Source organism: Micromys minutus, assembly GCF_963924665.1.
Source record: "Micromys minutus genome assembly, chromosome: 12".
NCBI lineage: Eukaryota > Metazoa > Chordata > Mammalia > Rodentia > Muridae > Micromys > Micromys minutus.
The window spans coordinates 17,278,532-17,302,592 of record NC_137981.1 but is presented as its reverse complement, the minus strand read 5'-3'; the positions used below and the strand labels follow the sequence as shown (position 1 = coordinate 17,302,592).

The window sequence follows — 24,061 nt, the reverse complement described above, 5'->3', positions numbered from 1 at the left end:
AGGAGACAACCCTGGAGATAGATAACCTAGGAAAGAGAACATAAGTCATAGATGCATCACCAACAGAATACAAAGGATGGAAGAGAGAGAATCCTGAGGGCAGAAGGTAACATAGAAAACATTGACACATCAGTCATAAAAAAATGCAAAAATCAAAAAGCTCCTAACCAAAACATTTAGGAAATCCAGGACATAATGAGAAAACCAAACCTAAGGATAATAAGTGTAGAACAGACTGAAGAATCTCAAATGAAGGTCAAGTAAATATCCTCAATGAAATCATAAAAACCTTCTTAACATATAGAATGAGATGACCATGAACACATAAGAAGCTTACAGAACTCCAAATAGAATGCACTAGAAAAGAAATTTCTTCTGAAACAGAACAGTCAAAACACCAAATGCACAAAACAAAGAAAGAATAGTAAAAGCAGTAAATGAAAAAGAATAAGAAACATATAAAGGCAGACAGATCGGAATCACACCAGACTTCTCAACAGAGACTATGAAAGCTAAAAGATCTTGGACAGAGATCAAACAGACCCTAAGAGATTACAAATGTAAGCCCAGGTTACTATATCCAGCAAAACTCAATAACCATAGATGGAGAGACCAAGATATTTCAGGACAAAACCTAATTCAAAAAATACCTGTCCACCAACCCAATCTCAGAAAGAATATTGAATGAAAAACTCCAACACAAGGAGCAAAACTTCGCCCTAGGAAAAGCATGAAAATAATCTTCTTGAAAGAAAACCAACACACACACACACACACACACACACACACACACACACACACACACACACACACACAATTCTACCTCTAACAACAACAAATAACAACAGAAAATAGCAATCACTATTCAATAATATATCTTAACCTCAATGTACTCAATTCCCCAATAAAAAGACAAAAAGGTCATAGACTAGCAGACTGAATAAGTAAACAGGATTCAGCATTTTGCTGCATACAGAAAACTCATTTCCATGACAAAGAGAGACACTACTTCAGAGTAAAAGGCTAAGAAAAAACATTCCAAGCTAATGGTCTTATGAAACAAGCTGGAGTAGTCCTTCTAATATTGAATAAAATATTTTTAACCAAAAATTATCAAAAAAGATAAGGAAGGTCATTTTTTTTCTCATCACAGGAAAAATCTATGAAGATAAACTCTCAATCCCGAACATCTATGCTCCAAACACAAGGGCACCCACATTCATAAAGGAACACTACTAAAAATCAAAGCACATATTGCAACACACAAAATAATAGTGGGAGATTTCAACACCCCACTCTCATCATTGGGCATATCCTGGAAACAGAAAGTGAACAGATACACAGTGAAACTAACACAAGTTATGAACAAAATGGATTTAACAGACATCTATAGAATATTTCATCCTAAAACCAAAGAATATACCTTCTTATCAGTACCTCATGGCATCTTCTCCAAAATTTACCTTATAGTTGGTCACAAAACAGGCCTCAAGAGATACCAGAAGATTGCAATAATTCTATGCATCCTATCAGATAACCATAGACTGTGGCTAGTCTTCAATAACTATAAAAACAACAAAAGTGCCATATATATAGAAGCTGAACAATGCTCTACTCAATAACAACTTTGTCAAGAAAAAAATAAAAAAAAAGATACTAAGAACTTTTTTTAAATATAAAGTAAAGGCACAACATACCCCATTTATGGAATGCAATGAAAGCAGTACTAAGAGCAAAATAAATAGCTCTGAATGTCAACAAAGAGAAACCGAAGAAACACATCAAAATGACCACATCATATTAGGAATAAGTAATCTTTATCCCAGGGATTCAGGGATGGTTCAACAAATAAAACTCCATCAACATAATCTGCCAAATAAAAAAACTCAAAGAAAAAAATACATGACCATTTCATTAAATTATGAGAAACATTTGACAAAATTCAAAACCCCTTCATGTTAAGAGTCTTGGAAAGATCAGATATTCAAGGCCCATACGCAAACATAGTAAAAGCAATATACAGGAAACTAGTGGCCAAAATCAAACTAAATGGAGAGAAACTTGCAGTAATCCCACTAAAATCAGGGACTAGACAAGGCTGTCCACTTTCCTCCTACCTATTCAACATACTACTAGAAATACTGGCCAAAGCAATTAGACAGCAAAAGGAAGTCAAGATGGTACAAATAGAGAAGGAAGAATTCAAAATATCACTATTAGCAAGTGATATGATAGTATATTTAAGCGACCCCAAAAATTCCACCAGAGAACTCGCACAGCTGATAAACAACTTCAGTAGAGTGGCTGAACATAAAATAATCTAAAACAAATCAGTAGCATTCTTCTGATCAACTGATAAACATGCTGAGGAAAAAAATTAGTGAAATGACACCCTTCATAATACTTACAAACAATATGAAATACCTTGGAGTGACCCTAAACAAGCAAGTAAAAGATCTGTATGACAAGAACATCAAGTCTCTGAAATAGAAATTGAAAAAGGTCTCAGAAGATGGAAAGATCGCTCATACTCATGGATTAGATAGATTAGCATAGTAAAAATGGCCACCTTGTCAAAAGCTATCTATAAATCCAGTGAAATTCCCATAAAAATTTCAATTTTTCATAGAGTTAAAAAGAGAAATTTGCAAATTTATTTGGAATAACAAAATCTCAGGATAGAGAAAAGTATTCTCAACAATGAAAGAACTTCAAGAGGGAAATCTCCATTCCTAACATTAAGCTGTATTACAGAAGCTGCATTGTATTGGTACAGAAAAAGGCAGGTAGATCAATGTAACAGAATTGTAGGTCCAGAAATGAAGCCACACACTTACTGTCACTTGATCTTTGACAAAGAAGCTAAATCATTCAATGGAAACAGGAAAGTCTTTTCAGTAAATGGTGCTGGTTAAACTGGCAGTCAGCATGCAGAAGAATGCAAATTGATCCATTCTTATCTCCTTGTACAAAGTTCAAGTGCAAGTAGATCATAGACCCTCACATAAAACCAGGTACACTGAAACTAATAGAACTGAAAGTGGGGAAGAGCTTAGAACACTTAGGCACAGGGGAAAATTTCTGTAACAGAACAACAATGACTTATGCTCTAAGAGCAAGAATGGACAAATAGAACCTCATGAAATTGCAAAGCTTCTGTAAGGCAAAGAGCACTGTGAAAAGAAAAAAATGGGAACCAACAGATTTGGAAAAGATCCTTACCAATCCTACATCTGATAAAAGTATAGTATCCAAAAATACAAAAAAAAAAAAAAAAAAAAAAAAAAAAAAAAACTCAAGGAGTTAGATTCCTAGAATCAAATAATCCTATTAAAATAGGTACAGAGCTAAGTAAAGAATTCTCAACTGAGGAATACCAGATGGCTGAGAAGCACCTAAAGAAATGCTCCACATCAGTTGTTAGAAAAAGGCAAATCAAAACAATGCTGTGAGTCCACATCACACCTGTTAGAATGGCTAAGATAAAAAACTCAGGTGACAGAAGATGCTGGCAAGAATATAGAGACAGAGAAACACTCCTCCATTGTTGGTGGGGTCGCAAGCTGGTACAACCATTCTGGAAATCAGTCTGGTGATTCCTCAGAAAATTAGACATAGTACTACCTGAGGACCCAGCTATACCACTCCTGGGCACATACCCAAAAGATGCTCTAACATTTAACAAGAACACATGCTCCACCATGTTCATAGCAGCCTTATTTTTAATAGCTAGAAGATGGAAAGGATCCAGATGTCCTTCATCAAAGGAATAGATACAGAAAATGTGGTACATTTATACAATGGAGTACTACTCAGCTATTAAAAACAATGACTTCGACCTAGAATAGCGAAATCCATCCTCAACAACAACAAAAATCTGCGGGAATCACTATCCCTGACCTCAAGCTATATTACAAGGCAATTGTGCTGAAAACTGCATGGTACTGGTACAGAAATAGGCATGTGGATCAATGGAATAGAATAGAAGATCCAGAAATGAGCCCTCATGTATATGGTCACCTGATTTTTGACAAAGGAGCAGTAAACATTCAATGGAAAAAGGACAGCCTATTCAACAAATGGTGCTGGTCCAACTGGCACTCAACATGCAAAAGAATGAAAATAGACCCGTTCTTATCTCCTTGTACAAAGCTCAAGTGTAAGTGGATTAAAGATCTCCACATTAAACCAGATACACTGGAACTATTAGATGAGAAAGTAGGGAAAACCTTAGAACACATAGGCACAGGAGAAAATTTCCTTAACAAAACACCAATGGCTCAAGCTCTAAGGTCAAAGATTAACAAATGGGACTTAATGAGATTGCAAAGTTTCTGTAAGGCTAAGGACATCGTCAAGAAAACAAAACGGCAACCAACAGAATGGGAAAAGATCTTTACCAACACCACATCAGATAGAGGCCTAATATCCAAGGTGTACAAGGAACTCAAAAAGCTAGACACCAGAGAATCAAATAACCCTATTAAAAAATGGGGTTCAGAGCTAAACAAATCATTTTCAGTTGAGGAAAACCGAATGGCCGAAAAACATCTGAGGAAGTGCTCCACATCCTTAGCCATCAGGGAAATGCAAATCAAAAGAACCCTAAGATTCCACCTCACACCAGTCAGATTGGCCAAGATCCAAAACTCAGATGACAGCAGATGCTGGCGAGGCTGCGGAGAAAGAGGAACACTTCTCCACTGTTGGTGGGGTTGCAAGCTAATACAACCACTCTGGAAATCTGTCTGGCGATACCTCAGAAAACTGGATATAGTACTACCTGAAGACCCAGCTATTCCACTTCTGGGCATATACCCCAGAGACACTTTAATACACAACAAAGATATATGCACCACAATATTCATAGCGGCTCTATTTATAATAGCCAGAAGGTGGAAGGAACCCAGATGTCCTTCAGAAGACGAATGGATCCAAAAATTGTGGTACATATACACAATGGAATACTACTCAGCCACCAGAAACAATGACTTAACCAAATTCTTAAGAAAATGGCTGCATCTAGAGAAGATCATCCTGAGTGAGATAACCCAGTCACAAAAGAACAGACATAATATGCAGTCACTGATAGTGGGATGCTAACCCCAGAGGCTTGCAGTCCCCCAGAAACAACTCACAGACTGCATGAAGTCCAAGAAATAAAGAAAACAAAAAATATACATATATTCACAAAACAAGAAGACTTTGACTATTTCCATGTTGCGTTTTGTTTTGCATGTACTTTACGCTTATTGCAACTAGTACGTTTTCAATGCATACTGTCAAGCCCTTGAAAAAAATCAAGTACTGACTAAAAAACATATTCACATGGTTTTATGTAAAATTTATTTTAATGTCTGAAAAAACAGTACTGACAAAAATGTATAATTTTAAGCAAAAAATGTTTAAAATCTTTACATTTATCTTTGTTTTGCAAAATAAAGTCGTTTAAAAAAAAAACAATGACTTCATGAAATTCTAAGGCATATGGATGGAACTAGAAGCTATCATCCTGAGTGAGGCAACCCAGTCACAAATGAACACATAATATATGCACTCACTGTTAAGAGGATACTAGCCCAAAAAACTAGAAATCCCCATGAAACCCCAAAAATTCTACCAGAGAAATTTTACATGAACAACTTTACCAAACTGGTTAGTTATAAACTTAACTCAAATTAGTAGCTTTCCTTTAACCAAATGTAAACATCCTGAGAAAGAAAATATAAAAACCAGTCTTTAACAATAATCATGAATAATATAAAATATTATGTAGTAACTCTAACTAAAATAGTGAAAGATTTTCATGAAAACTTCAAGTTTCTCAGGAAAGAAAGCAAAGGAATCCTCAGAAAATGGAGATATGCTCATGGATTGGTAGAATTAACATAGTAAAAATGGCCATCTTCCTAATGCAATCTGCAGATTCAATGCAATCCCCATAAAATTCTGACAACATTCTTTGAAGATGTGGAAAGAGCCACCACCACCACCACCACCACCACCACCACCACCACCAACAACAAAAACAACAACAACAACATATAAGTATAATGGCTATTCCTAGTTGTAAACTTGAGTATATCTGGAATAAACTAACCATTCCAAACTGGAAGTTTCACCTGTGATCCAGATCTTGAGACTGAGAGATACAAGTTTCTGACATGAATCTTGGCATGGAGATCTTGAGTTGCTATGAGTCTCAGGAGACTAAGGTAAGGAAATCTCTGAGTTCAAGATCAGCCTGGGATAAAACAAGTCCCACATACAGGCATAGTGGTATACACCTTTAATCTCGGCCATACCTTCTGCTGGAGACCCATATAAAAACATTGTAATAAGGAAGATTTGTTCTTCTTTGCCTGCTTGTATTTACTTGTCAGCACATCTGTTGGAACTACAACCCTTGTGGTACTGAGTGCCTGCTAGATCCTTGGACCTCCCATTCACAGCTGACCATTGTTGGGGAGCTGGACTTTGTAGTCAGCATAGTTACCTCGAATGGTAGTCTGGGAATTAAAGAACAGGGATGAAAGAAGAATAGAGCCAAGACAACATTCTGATCAAGGCTCAACTTTATTGCAAAGCACCAGGCTTATAAAGGCAAAAAACCCACAAACCTAACCCCTAGACATGATTGATGATGTGAATCACCTCATGCCAGCAGCCAATGGCATAGGCTTTCTTTTTTGCAGCACAGGTCTCTCTTAAAGGAAGGTGAAATTGAGATCAGGACAAAAGCAGAATTTCCAACTTAGGTGGGGAAATTCCACCAACTGCTGTGATAGCAAAAATTGCTGATGCAGATACTCCTACTATGCAGGTCAGAGCTGAAACTTTGTGTGACTTCAAACTGTAAGCCATCATAATGCATTCCTGTACTATACAGAGACTGCTCATAAGTTCTGTGATCCTAGAAAACCTGTTGGTGGACACCCTGCAGATTCCTTGCTTGCATTCTCCTCTGACCGGAGAAAGAGAACACTTTAGTGCAGCTGCTTTGATACTGAATATCAACAAGTGACATTTTGAATAAAGAACCAATCTCTCCACTGGTGGAATTTCAAACCGGTGAAACCACTCTGGAAATCAATGTGGAGGTTCCTCAGAATATTGGAAATAGCTTTACCTGAAGACCCAGCTATACCACTCCTGGGCATATACCCAAATCATGTCCCACCCTACCATGGGGCACATGCTCTACTATGTTCATAGAGGCCTTATCTGTGATTGCCAGATGCTGGAAACAGCCCAGATGACCAACAACAGAAGAATGGATAAGAAAATGTGGTTCATTTACACAGCAGAATACTACTTAGCTTTTAAAAGTGGGGAAATCCTAAGTTTTGCAGGCAAATGAATGGAACTAGGAAATATCTTGAGTTAAATAACTAAGATCCAAAAGATTATGCCTGGTATGTACTCACTGAGAAGTGGATATTAGCCCCCCAAAAGTACAGAATACCTAGAATATAATCCACAGACCTCAAGAAGGTTAACAAGCAGTGGGTCCCATGTGAACGTGCTTCAATCCTACTCAGGACAAAGAAGAAATCAGTCAGGGGAGGTAGAGAGAGGGAAATGGGGAATGCAATCAGGCATGGGGAGGGGAGAGAAGAAAGAGAAACTCGGAGGACTAGCAGAATGAATGGAATTTTGCAACCTCGGGAGAGTAGGAGGTGGTGGAACCATTTAGAAAGTACCAGAATTCTGTGAGGTAAAAAACCCTTAGGACTCAAAGGAAGGAACCTTAGGTAAAATGCCCAACGGTGGAGAGAGGGAGTCATAGATTCCACCTCCAGTAGAAAGACAGGACATCAAGTGGAGCGATGTGGTTGCCATCTTACAGTAGTCTCAACTAACCCAGACCCAGGGAATTACCAGAGACAGAGCCACCAACCAGTAGCATACAGAGCCAGTCCAAGGACTCTGGTACATGTATAGTAAAGGTCTGCCTGGTATGGCCTCAGTAAGAAAAGAGGAGCCTAATCCTTGATTGAGGCCCCAGGGAGTAGGAAGACCTGGCAAAGGGAGGGGATCCTCTTAGAGACAAGGGAAGGAAAAATGAGATGAGGAACTGTGGGAGGGCAGACTAGGTCAGTAACAACAGGGCAGTAAAAAAGTAAAAGTAATAAAAATTATAATAGTATTAATAGTCTAACTTTATATATGTTACAAATACTACACCACTTTCATAAACATACTCTAAAAATGCACACTACCATCGTGTGGCTCTCTTGTGCTCTGGACTTTTATTGTCTGTTAAGTTTTATCATGGGCCCTTAGATAGACCCACTGCTGTGGCATTCTAACTAATGTTTCTTCTACATTGCCCCCCTTTTCATCATGAAGCAGCTATGAATACACTGACGGTTCCGGAACACTTAGAAGCAAGTTATTTGACCCCTGACAGGGGGTTTACTTTATTATTCATGGTTCTCTAATGGAACAGACTTATATAATGAAATGTGCACATGACAGTCATCACAGGACCATCATGCCTGATCAAGTTAAAATCCTACTTCTGCTAAATAACCAGAGGACCCCTCTTCAGTGGACCTTGAACTAACCTCTTTAGAGCTCCTGTTTCTCTGACCTATTCTTTATTTGTTAAGTTCTGTCATGCCTTAGAATAAACATTTAACACACTCTGCCAGACCCTGATCAAGTCCCTATGTTAAAACTGTAGGCTCACTGCCATTACCTGAATGATCCACATCTGGATAGTGAGGATAAGGTAGTTTCTAAAGGTAAATATTCCCTGTCTGTACAAGCAACTCCAAGAAAGAGAAACTACAGGTTTGCATATAGCCCCAGAATTGGAGTTAAAGTTCCCATTCGAAAAGTTCCCATGTCATATCTGTTATCCCCTCCCTCATTGGCACATATAGCCTTCCTGGTGTTCCTACAACTTGTTTGTTGAAATAAACACTCTGTCTGCTGAAGTCAGGCTGCTCTCTTTTCTGCCTCCTGTTTGTTTAAGCTGCCTGAGAGAGCTAACAGACCCACACTCAGGCACAGTTGGGCAATACAAATTATTCTTTATGATATTGTGTGTGTATGTGTGTGTGTGTGTGTGTGTGTGTGTGTGTGTGTGTGTGTGTGTATGTGCATGTGCATGCATGTTTTCTTTGCATTTGTTTGTTTTCATGAGAGAGAAAGAACATGAATTTGGGTGACTAAGGATGGGGAGAGAGAGGATCTGTTGAAAGAAATATGAATGCCAAGGTACTGAGGTAGGAGAGGGGTTGGAAGAGAAAGCACCTTCATGGGAGCAATGGGAGGGGGCAGAGAATGGGATTTGGGGAAGGGGATAACATCTGAAATGTAAATGCAGAGAATATCCAATAAAAAAGAAAGGATTAAAAAACAAAAGAAATGATATTGTTACAGCATTTGCAATACATAAAACCATAATCCCCGAATCAAAAAAAGTACAAGAAGGTAGATGGCTCCTGGGTAATAATACCTGAAGTTAACCTCAGTATTTAAACATGCACATTTTCACACACACACACACACACACACACACACACACACACACACACACATACACACACACACACACACACACACACACACACACACACACACTGAAATATCTACTTGAAGATAAATCTTTCTCCACAGGATGGTGAGTTAGTCTCATGCTTGTCAATATTAATTTTTAAATGTCATTGTACCTTGAATCTGGGTTCTAAGGGACAGTGAATTCCATCTCTACAATTCCAGTTTGGGAATCATAACATCTTCAAACACACTTAGAAATTAAGGGGGATGATGGGTGACATAATTTGGCATTTCTTGCACTCTGATGTGATCTTTGAAAAGGTTGAGAAGTCACTCCACTGTCTTGTTTTTGAAGTGCAAGTTGACATCAACATCACTATTCTTCTCATTCAGTCTTCTAAGTTTTGGTACTGTAGGCAGGTTCTACCATCTGCAGTATATTTTTTCAATATCATTTAAAATGATAGAATTTTTTATTAATTCTTTGAGAGTTCCATACAATGTAATTTTATCTTATTTACCACACCTGTGCCTAATTCTTTGCAGATCTATCAAATCCTTACCTCCTGCTCCACACTTTAAAAAAAAAAATAGAAAAGAGTTTTGTCTAGTAAATTCTGACACAATATTTCAGCTCTGATTCTGAAATACTCCCCAAGCCTGAGGTGTAAGGGCTGTCTTTTAGATGTATTAATTGGAGGGCCCATTATTCTCCATGTTTTTCCAATAGTGGCTTTATATAATGATATTGATCTTCTATGAGAGAGAGAGAGAGAGAGAGAGAGAGAGAGAGAGAGAGAGAGAGAGAGAGAGAGAGAAAGGGAGAGAGAGTTCTTTGATGAGGTTTACCAGCTACAGTTATGGAGGATATACTGTTAAGCAGTAGTAGTGCAGTTAGCAATAATACTGGTTTCAGAAAGTGGTAGTAAAGATGTATCTTTACTAACAATGTTTATTGCAGTATCATTCAGTAATTACAAAGCCTTCTCCTTGTTTCTGAACAATATTCTCTGAAGGTGCTATTCACCGGCTACCTGGTGATTTGATCACACTGTCATTTGTTAACTCAGTAAGATTTTACTCACTTGTTCTGATCTGATACATAATGGGGTAGGCTTTAAAGTGACAAGTGACAAGAGTTATTGCTAACGAAACACTTGATGAGCAATTAAAAGCAACTAAGAGGTGGACTTTTAGGTCAGTGGCGTCTACTCTAGAATTCAATTTTTAACCATGTGAGTGATTATTCATATAAAAGAGTGTATGCATTTGTCTATATTGAATCTTAGTTGTTTATTTAGAATTTGTATTTATGCAAACATAAACTAATATCATTTATAAACTTTTATAAAACTACAAACAACTCACACGAATAGGTAAAAAGAACCAGGATAGGTAAGAAATCTAAGTATTTGTGTTTTACTATATGTGTTCCTTAGGTAGCTAGCATGGGATTAGTATTAGTATTGTGAGCAAATATTTCTGAGTTTCTGTAAAGAATGCACCTTAAACTAAACTAATAGGCTAATTGACTGACTAAAACTTCAGGGATTTTGAAAACTTTGTAAAGGTACTGGTATGTCACCTAAATACAGACATTTTGATAGTCATTCATTTCCCAGCATTGTTAGTTCAGAAACTAACAAGCAAATGAAGAAATATGTTGGAGTTTAGTAACTTAGTAAGCTACTAGCTTCCACTGACCAAAAGAGAAAGAATGTGAATATAGTCAACTAAGACTGTAAGCAGTCATACTCTGTTTATTTTTGTTATTGCTATAGTAATAGAGTCTAACCAAAAGGAACAAGTAGGGAAAAGTTTTATTTCAGATTGTACTTCCAGATTATTCCTAAAGGTTGAGATAAGAACTCAAAGCAGGAACAGAAGCAGAGACCTGAGAGAAATGCTGCTTACTGGTGTGATCCACTTGAAAAACAGCAGGGCTGGAGAGATGGCTCAGTAGTTAAGAGCGCTGACTGCTCTTCCAGATGTCCTGAGTTCAAATCCCAGCAATCACATGGTGGCTCAAAACCATCTGTAATGGGGTCTGATGTGCAAATACATAAAATAAATCTTAAAAAAAGAAAAGAAAGATAAACAGAAACAACACTTTGTTTTTTAAAACGATCTCAACGAGACAGAAGAAAACATCAGAAATCAGATACATCCATAGTCATGGATATTAAAATTAACACTGTGAAACTGCTATTTTCTAAAATGTCATTTATGGATTCAACAAAATCCATTTTAAACTAATTACTTAATTCTTTGCAAAAAATTGAGAAAAACAAAAAGTATCCCTAAAATTTAAATGTAACTTCAAAAGGGCTTTTGATAGCTGAGCAAAAGCAGCAAAGCTGTAGGGATTCCCATTCTAGAATCAATTCTATTACAGAGCCATAACAATAAAGACAACATGGTATCGGCTCAAAACAAACGAGCTTAATGAAACAAAATTAAAGACCCAAACATGAAATTGCTTAACTACAATTATCTAGTATTTTTCAGTGAAGGCAGTAGTATAAGCTGCGTGAGAGGCATCATCTTCACAAACTGTACTGGGGAAACTGGATGTCTACATGAAGAGAAAGAAGATTTATTTCTATCAACTTGCCAAAGGCAAACTCTAATTTGGCCAAAACCGTAAATGTAGCACCTGAATCCACAGAACTTCTAGAAGAAAACAGAGGCAGCACTTATATTTTAGTGGGGCTCCATATTTGAAAGTTAGGTCCTAAGTATCAAATAACTTTTATGATAATTCATCGCACAACGTTTTCATATTGTGAGATTTTCAGTTTACAGGATGTTCCTGGAGATGTCAGATTATTTCACTGGATTTGAACATAGTAATAATGATAATAATAATACAAAAATATGAATTTATCTTCACATTATGTACATGAATATAGATGAGAAACATGCAGATGTATAGATATATGTAGAAATGCATACTTAGAAATAGTATATTTAAATTTCATTCTGGAAAATAAAAGACTGAGTTTATACTTTTTTATAAACTGAAATATAAGTGTCTGATGTTAAAAACGTATTTAAGAGTATGTAGTCATATATTGTTTAAATGATCTATTATGTATATGGAAAGTTCATAATAATCTTCATCTAGAATCCTTGCCTTAGATACAAAGCATATCATTTTAAATGTTTCTAAAAATTAACACAGCAGGTATTTATTGGCTCCGTGGTATGAAAAGGCACATGACTTCTCACCAAGTGTTGACTCTCTCTCTGCTGCTTATTTATATACAGCAGTTCCGAAGCATAATAAACTAATCAAAGTTTACTCCCTGATGTCTTTCATCACACTCTCTGCTCTGTAACACAATAAATCATTCTGTCAGCTCTTGTTCTCATTCTATTCTCAAAATATTTGAAGTGTTCTTGTGAGTAAGCCAACTCTCTCATATAATTATCTCTAATGGAAGCAATTTCCATGATCCCAACTCTCATGTGGGTCTCCTGGTCACTACAGTCCGGTGACGTCAATTCACAATTAGTTTCTAATCACTACAGTGGCATTTTATATATCTCTGTGTCGGTGGCACTAATAGTCTGAAGTCTTAGGGTGAAAATTGACGGTTGGAAGATCATGGGCATCCTGCACTTGTCACCCATCCACTGGCTCTTGCAGAATTGTGATGATCTCCTTCAGTGCTTATAAAAAAAAAAAAAAAAAAAAGAGGGAGAAGAATGATGCTGTCTGGACCAATAGATCAGTCAGGAGAGATGTTCTTATGACATGTAAGTAAATGTAAAGAGATGTTCTTATGACATGCACTTACAGATGCAATGCAGTCCAAAAATATCCCTTGCAGTGTGACTCTTGATGATATGTCATAGGTTTAAATTTTTGGAGTATTCTGACTGTTATTTGTGATCATGTAATTTAGTATGTTTTAACAAAAGCACCAAATATCCACAATTAGACTAAGTTCCTGGTGATTTCTATAACAGAATTACATTGAAACTTTGTTCTCATATCAGATTCTTGACCATCCAAGTATTCCCCCAGCTCCTTAGAACTCCCACATCCAGCTGCATTTCATTCACCTGTGGTTACAGACACTAAACCTATTATTTTGGTGTTCTTTTAAAGTAAAGCTTTTGTTATATCTAGAGTGATGTACAACAATTCAATTCTTCCCCTTTGTTAATGATTATTGTAGATTACAGGATAACCATATATTTTGTCCAGTGTTAGGCAAGCAAAGTGTTTTTGTTTCTGTATATCTCCAAAGACAATGTATCAGTACGTGTCCAGTAACAGTAATTATGATACACCTGGTTTATCTTTAGTTAGAAATTAAAAAGACAAAATGTTTTTAAAAAGTTGGTGAAAGATGCCTTTGTGAAACAAATATTCATGAGTCATGTCATCGATCAGTCCTAATATCTAAATAATGAGTATTAGAGAAAGAGTTGAACATTAAAATTTTAATTTAGGACCTGTAGGTCACTATACCTAACCATATATGAAGAGATGGATTTTCATTTAAATATTGTAAAAACTGAAAATCCTTTTGTATAGGCACATCTAATTGAAAACACATTTTAGTATGAGTTATGCCAGGCAATGTGGAATTATCAAATAATAATCATTATTATATTAATTTTGAATACATCTAATCCAAGATAACATACTATAATTTAAGAGCAATTATAGATTCTTAGAAATCATGGAGTTCTCACCTCAATAATCAACTAAGGACAATTTTTAGGGGGTTTTAGTTTTATCATTTTCTTCTTATAACTACTTCATATATGAGACTGATGAGTCCTCAAAGGTTAAAAAAACCCAGGCAGGCTCAAATAGGTGCTCAATAACATAATTACAATATGACATTACATTATTTGCATTCATCAATATAGAATGAATTTATTGCAGATAACGTGTGAACATTTCCTTCTAACATACAATGTGCAAGAAAAAAATACAAATGATTTATCATTTTTTTTCAGTGATCAAGAAATGAATAATATAAGTCTATAATTTTATAGAGGCAAATATAAATCTATAACAGTGCATAGCACTAGGGCTTGAAAGAATGGAAACTTTTTTTTGCTTATAGACTCGTAAAATTAGAAAGAGATTATGTGGAAAATACAGTTGAAGTCCATATTTCTTTTATTTCAGATAATCAATATTGGTTCCTGATTTTCTCAAAGATTTTCAAGAGTCCCAGAAGTTACTGACATTGGAAAAAATCATTTTTTTAGGAGATTCTGAAAAGTTATTGGAGCCCAGTTCTTGGTTTGATCTACTAACATAATTGGGTTGGATATTCTCTTTTTACATTTTCTACTCACAAAGGCTTTTGTTAAACTGCCCTAAGAAGTTGCTGCTGATTCTTTCATATTTACTCTTCCTTATGGAGTATATATAAAATCTCAGTAAGTTGTTTCTTTTTGTATTACTTCCTTTCATGCCTGTATAAATCCTTTGTGACAAGAGTCTAAGAGTTGGGATTTCTAAAAATTAAGGCAAATGATTGAAAGTTCAGAGAACAATGTGATACTTCCTCAAAATCAAATACATTCTATCATAGTTTTTTTATAGCACACTGTACTTCAACACTCTACTTTTTAAACATTTCTGAATATCTTGGTGCACTTGTTTTGATGGGATAACTGGTAAAAACACAAATTAGTTCCTTGTGAAAAGTTAGAACCATGAAGTCTAGAATCATTCTCTGGATTTGTTTCTGGAAGATAATTAAGATTGCTAGCCTTTTTTTATTGGTAAATATGTAAATGATCCAGTGAAACTCAAAAAGAGATAAGGAAATTAACAGTTATATGGTCTACAATACATTGATATTCACAGTTGACAAAGGCTGTCAATAATAAAAAGGCATCTTTAAAGATCTTATTTGAATTAGAATGATTTTCAAATTGAGATAATCCAATGTCTCTTTGCAGATTGCTTTGCAATGTTCCTGTTTCTGTACATGTCTGCAAGCTATAGATTGCTTATATAACTAAAAGTGAGGTAAAAGGGAGTAAATTCAGATAAAATAGTCATAGTACCTATATTAGAAAGAAAAACATTCTCACAGTATGAAGTCCTATAGTAGTACACAATCAGTCTTTCTGGCACACATAGTGCTGATTATTCTTGAAGCTATTCAAGTGGGTGTGTGTGTGTGTGTGTGTGTGTGTGTGTGTGTTTTAATAAATTTTTTAACATTAGTGTCAGTGTATGCATAAGGTTACCATTTCCAAGGCTTAGTCAGCAACAAAGCATATATCGCATTTCTCCAGAAGTAGAAACTTCATGAGGAACTGGGTGATAGGAACAAAAGTTCACTGAAGTTTTCCAATTTTGCCAATATTTTGTAATTGACGGGACGGAGACAATTTGTAGTTGCTAAATGTGAAAGTCCTTTTTATAGATTAGCTAAAACAGAAATTCAGAGCTGCCTCCCTTCATGGCTATACATGTCATGAGCACATAGTATTTATGCAAGAGCAAGCAAGAAGTATACACTTCATTAAGTTTTCTAAAAGAAAAGAATCCTCAGACACAAAAGAGAACAAAGTTTCCTGGACTCAGTTTCCTCTCCTGTTCAAGGATGACTAGTGGCAGATTTCTCAATACCATGTAGTTGCTTTGTTTAATTTAAAGCTTTATATCACTATATCCATTCAACATTGTATCACATTAGCTATGTAACTGTTGAATAACTCAAGAAAATCCATATGCATATGTATGTGCATGTGCATATGCATATGTATATGATGTATTTGTATGTGATGTGTTTGTATATACTGTAATTGAGAAAGGAAGAGAAACCTACTTAACTGATTGATTTCTGTTATGTTTCTATTCAGATAACTGAAGACAGCTCTCTTACAAAGTCAATGAATGAAACAAATTACTCTCGGGTGACAGAGTTTGTGCTATTGGGCCTGTCTAGTTCAAAAGAGCTCCAGCCTTTCCTGTTTCTCATATTTTCACTGCTGTACCTAGCAATACTCCTGGGCAACTTCCTCATCATCCTCACAGTGACTTCAGACTCGAGACTTCATACCCCCATGTACTTTCTGCTTGCAAACCTATCTTTTATAGATATATGTGTAGCCTCTTTTGCTACCCCCAAAATGCTTGCTGACTTGCTGGTTGAACGGAAAACTATATCTTTTGAAGCCTGTTTGGCTCAGATTTTCTTTGTTCATCTCTTTACTGGTGGTGAGATGGTACTTCTTGTTTCCATGGCATATGACCGCTATGTTGCAATATGCAAGCCCCTCCACTACATGACCATCATGAGTCGCCGTGTGTGTATTATTCTGGTTCTCATCTCCTGGTTTGTGGGTTTCATCCATACAACTAGTCAGTTGGCATTCACTGTTAACTTACCATTTTGTGGTCCTAACCAGGTGGACAGTTTTTTCTGTGATCTCCCACTGGTGACCAAGCTAGCTTGCATAGACACTTATATTGTCAGCTTGCTAATAGTAGCAGACAGTGGATTTCTCTCCATGAGTTCATTTCTACTTTTGGTCATCTCCTACACTGTGATTCTCATTACTGTTAGGAATCGCTCATCTGCTAGCATGGCCAAGGCCCGATCTACCCTAACTGCTCACATCACTGTAGTCGTACTATTCTTTGGACCATGCATCTTCATCTATGTGTGGCCCTTCAGCAGCTATTCAGTTGACAAAGTCCTGGCTGTGTTCTACACCATCTTCACACCCATTTTAAATCCAGTTATATACACTCTGAGAAACAAAGAGGTAAAAGCAGCTATGGCAAAGCTGAGGGGTCGCTATCTGAAACCTGGACAGGTTTCTGCATTGATAAGAAATGTTCGTTTTCTAGAAACAAAATAAAATTGCAGGTTAGCAGCATTTCTGTTTTCCCTCTAATACATTTCAAAAAAAGAAGTGCCTTTATGTCTAAAGTAGTCATTTAATATGCAGGGCTGTTAAAAGACTTAGTACACAATTTGTGAAATTTAAAATGTCTTCAATTATTTTTATTCTGTGCTATTTTCTTAAGATGGTTTTAAAATTAAAGTTTGTTTTTCATGTAAGTGATGTTTTTTCATTTACTGAACTGCAAATATGTTTTCCCTTTTGCTTATGAAATTTAGTTTATATTCACAGTATCAGGTAAATTTGTTTGTAAATAAAGGGATTCATTTCATAAGAGAGGAGTTTAAACAATGATTCTCACCTTTTCTAGTTCTTTGCTCACTTTGTTCCTTTCCTAATATACTTTTTGGTCTGAATACCAAGTTCTGAATTAGATTTATGTTTAATTATAGTATTTTGCATTTAATGGACCACTGTATAGAGTTTACTAGTCAGCACAGTCTCTACAGTGCTTTGGTTTTGTGTACAAAGAAATATAATTAAATCATGATTAATCACAATAGTTAAGAACATGAACAGATTCCTTGGGAAATCCAAAGATTTTATTAAGAATATCAATTCCTGGAATGGATCTTTATACCTTGTAGGCAAAGCCTTGATACAGCACAAAAAAATTGATCCTTAGATGTTGTTAAAGTCTTGTAACAACCAATAATTTTTGTCATAGATTAGCCCTATAACTAGAATTACCCATTATCTAGCATTTCACATTTTCCATCAATAAATGTGCAAAAATCATCTTATGCTTAATTTTATAGCAAGTTTTCTAAGGTACATTCAAATGTATTATTAATAAAGTTGTATTTTATGAATATTTTTGAGCACACAATAATATAATTCTGTCACATTAAAATCGTTATCTCCATTTAGATTTTTAAGGTCATGAAAGGATTGCTATAGCAGGTTAGAAAAAGAAAGAAAGAAAGAAAAAAAGAAAAAATAAATTATTTTAATCCTTCAAAAGAACTTTTATAATTCCTTGTATATGATAACCAACAAGTTGTTGCTATTTTGAAGTTTCATTCAGTGAGACCAAAAATACATATGTGTAAGAACTTTTTATTGGTGTGTGTGTGTATACATTTTGCTAAATATTTATCTTCGAATATGAGTCAGAATTTATAATAATGATTAAAAATTTGGGCATAGTAGGAAACAGTATGGCCAATTTACAATATTAAGGGTCATAGAATAATTTTGGAAAATCAGATAAAATGAATGACTTATAATGAGGATAGAAACATATATTAGCATTATTTTGAATCTTTGTTACCACACACGTTGTCTTCCACAGAGGAGGCAACCAAAAAAAAAAAAAAAAAAAGAAAGAAAGAAAGAAAGAAAGAAAGAAAGAAAGAAAAGAGAACAGGATTATTACCAATTGGCTGATTTTGTTTGTTCCCCAAGTGCACACACATTGATTAACTACAACAGAAACAATGGTTGGGACTGTGGATGTCTTTGAACACAGTAGGTTCACCTTAAGTCAATTTCATCTGCTCCTGCTACTGCAGATGTCATCTGTTGTTCTGTAATGAGAAGAAATTGGAATCTCAAAAATGTGCCATTCGCTTTGGTTAATTGTTTCTATCAGTTTCTTGCACAGATGGTAATGTTCTCTTACCTTTCCCTTTCTGCTCACCCATCTATTACTTAGATCACTATTTGACTAGTAAGTTTTATTTACAGAAATTGCATTCCCAAAAGATTGTGTTGTCATAGCACACATTTTACAGTGGTGATATGGCAACAGCAGTAAGACTCTGAGGTTAAGTTTTCTAGTATTGACAGTGCTATTAAATAACCACACACCTTTACAGAACCCAGAAGCAGGTGGCATTGCAAGTATACTCTTTTACAGATGGCTAGCTCAGGATATGATAAATACAGAGAACTAAAATTTAACATATGATACTTTCTTATTAATAACAAAAACACACCTTTTCAAAAACTAAGAGAAGAATTCAGCATGGCTTCTCCTCCTATCAAAAATCGCCTGTGAATTTTCTTTTTTCTTTCAGTACAATTCCATATAACTTTAGACTGAAGTATCTTGGCTCCAAGAACAACACATACTTAACACATATAGTGTGATTTTCAAGAAACCAGATATTTGAATAGTGAGCAGGGCATAACATAGTCACTTATAGAGTTCTTAGGTGTATGGTTGATTACTGTTTGTTAAGATTTGAATAAGCAAGACAAACAATATAAGAGAAAGTGAATAAGTGAGTGAACAGTTGAGAGACTGTACGCCTAATACATTTATTTAGTTAGGTTAAAGGATGAAAATCTCATTTTAATTAGATAGAATAGAGCTAAAATTTAGCAGACTCACAAGAGTATTTTTTTTCAGTGTTTCCATGCTCAATAAAACGATTAATGATCGGTTATAGTGTCTTAGCTTGATGGTGCCTCATTAAAAATATGTGTCAGTTACCCAAGCATGAATTCAATGAGGACTACATGGAAGACTTGTTATGATGTAGGGAATTTAGCATAGTTGTTGAGGGGAGAGCACAATTTAAATTGTGATCATTATTGTTTGAACTGCTATGTTAAATTATTCTTGTAATTTTTACATGGCCAGTTCATATACTGAAGATTCAGTGACAGAGTTCACTGATCTTAAGACAAAACAAACCATTGGTCTGAATGTGGGAATCCCAATGAAGTTGCTAAAGAAAGGACCTAAGGAGCTGAAAGGGGTTGCAACCTCATGGGAAGATAACATTATCAATCAACCAAACCCTCTAAAACCCCCATAAAGTAAAACACCAACCTTTGTGTGCGCTTTGAGAGACCTATTGATCAAGTTGCATATGTAGCTGAAGATAGCAGTGTCTGGCATCAGTGTGTGAAGAGGCTTTTGTTCCAGAGAGAACATGTTTTCCCAATGTAGGGGAATGACAAGGCAATGGGGTGGAGAAGGGGATCAGAAAAGAGTGCACCTTTGTGAAGGCAAAGGAAGGGAGAGGGGGGATGGGAGCAGGGCTGTGTAAAGAGATAACATTTTAAATGTAAATACAGAGTTTCTAATTAAAAATTTTTTAAAAAGGAATGTGAAAAGGAAAGTAAATGCCTGTAGTGTGGTTTACTGCTATCATATATTGAACAAGATTCCAGCACAGTGGATAGTTCTTTCCAAGTAAACAGTACCTGCCATCAAGCATAGTTTTTCCTAACATTGTAAGTCTAGACTCTGTAGACAAGAAATTCTATTTTGATACATAGACACAGCCAAATTTTAAAGGTGTAAATGAGAAATATCCCCAACTAATTTTTATAACTCCTCCCATATCTACCCTAAACCCTTAATAGCCCTTCTTTTTCTTTAATCTGTGTTCATTATTTTTTTCATAATCTTCCAAGTTCAGTTTTGGAGCTTATATATTGATGGCTTTGAAACCATCTTCTTGATGATGATAAATGCAGCAGGGGCTATACTTCTAAAGAAAACTGAGTTTCTCTCCTCATGAAGGCATCACTGTCCAAAACTTCTCAGTTAGGCATAGGTTTCATGAGCCACTCCCACTGGAATGTTGGAATGTTTATTGGCTTCATCTTATGATAGTCTTTTAACATCCCCCACAGCTGCTGTGATTACATGATTCCAAGGGTCCTATAACATCTGCAATACACAGATTTTTTATTTTTAACTTTAAAACAATTGTTTTGGATTTCATACATGAGTGCTGTATCTAAATCATATTCTCCTCCCCTTCCTACATCTAATTTCTCCTGTGTGATTTACATTTCTCAAACTCAGTCTCTTATTCTTTCACTAAAATTATTAATATTTACATGCATAGAAACTTATATACACAACTTCCCAAAATAATTTAATGTTTCTCATATGTTTTTGGTGTTGATCGTTTGAGGGAGATGATGTATCAAGGACCATTCTACTTCCCTGGTGAAGATTTAGGCTTCTTATTTCAGCAACTATTGGAAGCTTCTAACTCTTCTAGGTTTGAAGCCTTATAAAAAATCTTCCATCCATATTGACATGTCAAATAATATTGTCAATTTCAGGTAACATATAAGCAGTCATATGGATGAGAATTCTTGAATGCCAGTTCTCTGTCTTATAAAGACACATACCATAGCAGGTATTCCATCCTAGTCCTCTGACTTTTATAATAATTTCACTCCCTATTCCATAATGGTCTGAGGTTTAGGTGTAGGACTTGTATTGTAGATGTGTCAATTGTGGTTGAGCACCCTAGAGTATGCTGTCTGTACTTTGATTACATGTTACTTTTTGAAAGTGTCTAGCTGAGAATAGAAGCATCTTTGATGAGTAGTAAGAGATACATTTATCTGTGAATATTTAGAATATTGTATTTATTCAGTGAGGTAGCAATATTAAGTTCTCTTCTACGGTCTACAGTCCAACCAACCACAGGTAGTGTGCTAGGTTTCTAGTACCATGTGTGAATTTCCCCCATTAGTCATTCTTTAATCTAGTGAGATGGATATTGGCTACTCCTAGGATATAAGTATAATTATTATACATATCTGGCATACATACATATGAGCAAGGTACCTATATTGATTGCTTTATTCTTGACTTTATGAACTGTGTATCCACTAGACATTCAGTATTTTGAATCTATTCATTTGAATTTGTTTGAAGTTCTAAGCAAACTGAAAAACAGAAAAACATTGTCCAAATAAAGAAAATAAGAAATGAAAAGGAAACTTAACAACAGATACTTAGGAAATTCAAAAAATCATAAGGTCTTGTTTCAATAGTCTATAGTCCCCCAAACTGGAAAAAAATCTTAATAAAATCGACAACTTTCTAGACAGATATCATTTACCAATGTTAAATCAAGATAATCAAGAACAGGTAAATTATTAAATTATTTTTATAACTCCTAATGTAACAGAAACAGTCATTAAAGTCATTAGACATAGTCACTGAGTCATTAGCTCAGGGTTTAGTGTACAATTTTTCTAGACTTTCAAAAAGAAGTTAGTACCAACACTCCTCAAAATATTCCACAAAATAGACACAGAAGGATCATTGGCCAATGTATTCCATAAATCCACAGTCACCACAATACCCAAACCACACATAGACTCAGCAAAGAAAAAGAACTTCAGATTGATTAACCTTATAAACATTTTCTCCCAATTTCTATTTCCTCTATTATTTTTAAGAAAGAGAGGTGGCTGTGTGTTCCTGTGAACAAATATTGGTGACAGTAAGTTTTCTGTGGATCAGATATTGGTGGCTTCTAGGGAATCTAAATACTAGGTACTCCTGGGTAATGGGAGGTGATGCTTGGGAGTAAGGATAGGCTAGTGGTGTCAGGGATTCACAGCAGGGAAGAAAGCAGAGCATTTTATCATTACCTGCTTACTGAGCTTCCATAGAATGCAGACACAGACCAAATAGAACTCACCTCAGAAGGTGTGATGCAGAACTGAGGTTGAGACTGGGGGATTGATTCTGGAGGAACAGAAGACTTGATGGTCTGGAATCAGCCCACCTCATTCCCTGGGAGGAGTGTCCTGTGAGAAAACAGGGAAATTCCTATTAGAGATGGAAGCTGGGATAAAAATATTAGTGAAAGAAGTAAATGTAGTATGGAATATATATGTAGGATTCATATGGAATTGTTACAAGAAAGAGATCTATGATCTTGCCAGGTTTACTCATGATCCTAAGCTAGAATTACATAGAATTCCAATAAGTTCTCAGGGCCAAGAATCCCAAACATAGACTTCTACAACTTTATCAATCAGAGACTGCTAATCCCACAGGGCCGAGGAAGCCTGGTGTCAATTTAACCTATACGGTGAACTTAGAGATGTCTTTGCTTCAAAAAGAATAGTTTTTAGTGCTAGGCAAGAATGATAAGAATGCCAAAAGGTTCTAGAAAGGTATTGTATTTGTAAATGTTTTGACTAACATTTGTCTACATTTATATATCTAATTCTTATTTAATTTTTTTGCCAATGCTGTTTATGTGTGTAGTGGGACATGATCCACACATGAGTGCAGGTGTAATGTATATGTAGTAACCATAGATATTAAAGGGAGTTTCATATGGAGCATAAATCACCCAACCTTTCTTGAGTATACTCCTAACTGCTAAGCCAACACCCTGGTCGTGCAAATGCTCTTTAAAATTAAGTTTTAGTGGATTTTTTAAATAGTTCATATATATATATATATATATATATATATATATATATATATATATATATATATATATAGATAGATAGATGCATAACTTCCAAATTATGGAGTTATTTAAAATCTGATCATTAAAATTTTTATATTTTTTGAGACAAGGTTTCTATATTTTTTTAGATGTTCTAGAACTTACTATATAGATACAGGAAGATTTCAAAGTCATAAAGATCCACATGTCTTTGCCTCCAATATGCTGAAGTTATAGGCATGTACCACCATACCCAGTTAATATTTTAATTTTCATAAAATATATGTATATTTTATATGAATGAGGTAAGTGTGGTATATCCATCTATGTATACATCATGCAATGATCAAATTCAACCATTCTTTACAACACACTTTCCATTTTCTTAACCTCTAGTATAATGTTCCAAGGAAAACTTTCTACTTCTTTTCTTTATCAGATACTCTGTACTTACATTTGAGATGTTATCT

At 35.4% G+C, this 24,061-nt stretch overlaps 1 protein-coding gene across 1 annotated transcript; it reads left to right on the top strand.

The window, feature by feature from the left end:
- Positions 1–16,371: 16,371 nt before the first annotated feature.
- On the top strand, positions 16,372–17,367 carry LOC308428233 (olfactory receptor 4K15; the record flags this gene model as incomplete). Its single annotated transcript, XM_080926643.1, has 1 exon — positions 16,372–17,367. Exon 1 carries the CDS (start codon positions 16,393–16,395, stop codon positions 17,365–17,367), a length of 975 nt encoding a protein of 324 aa, XP_080782769.1. The 5' UTR covers positions 16,372–16,392.
- Positions 17,368–24,061: the final 6,694 nt, after the last annotated feature.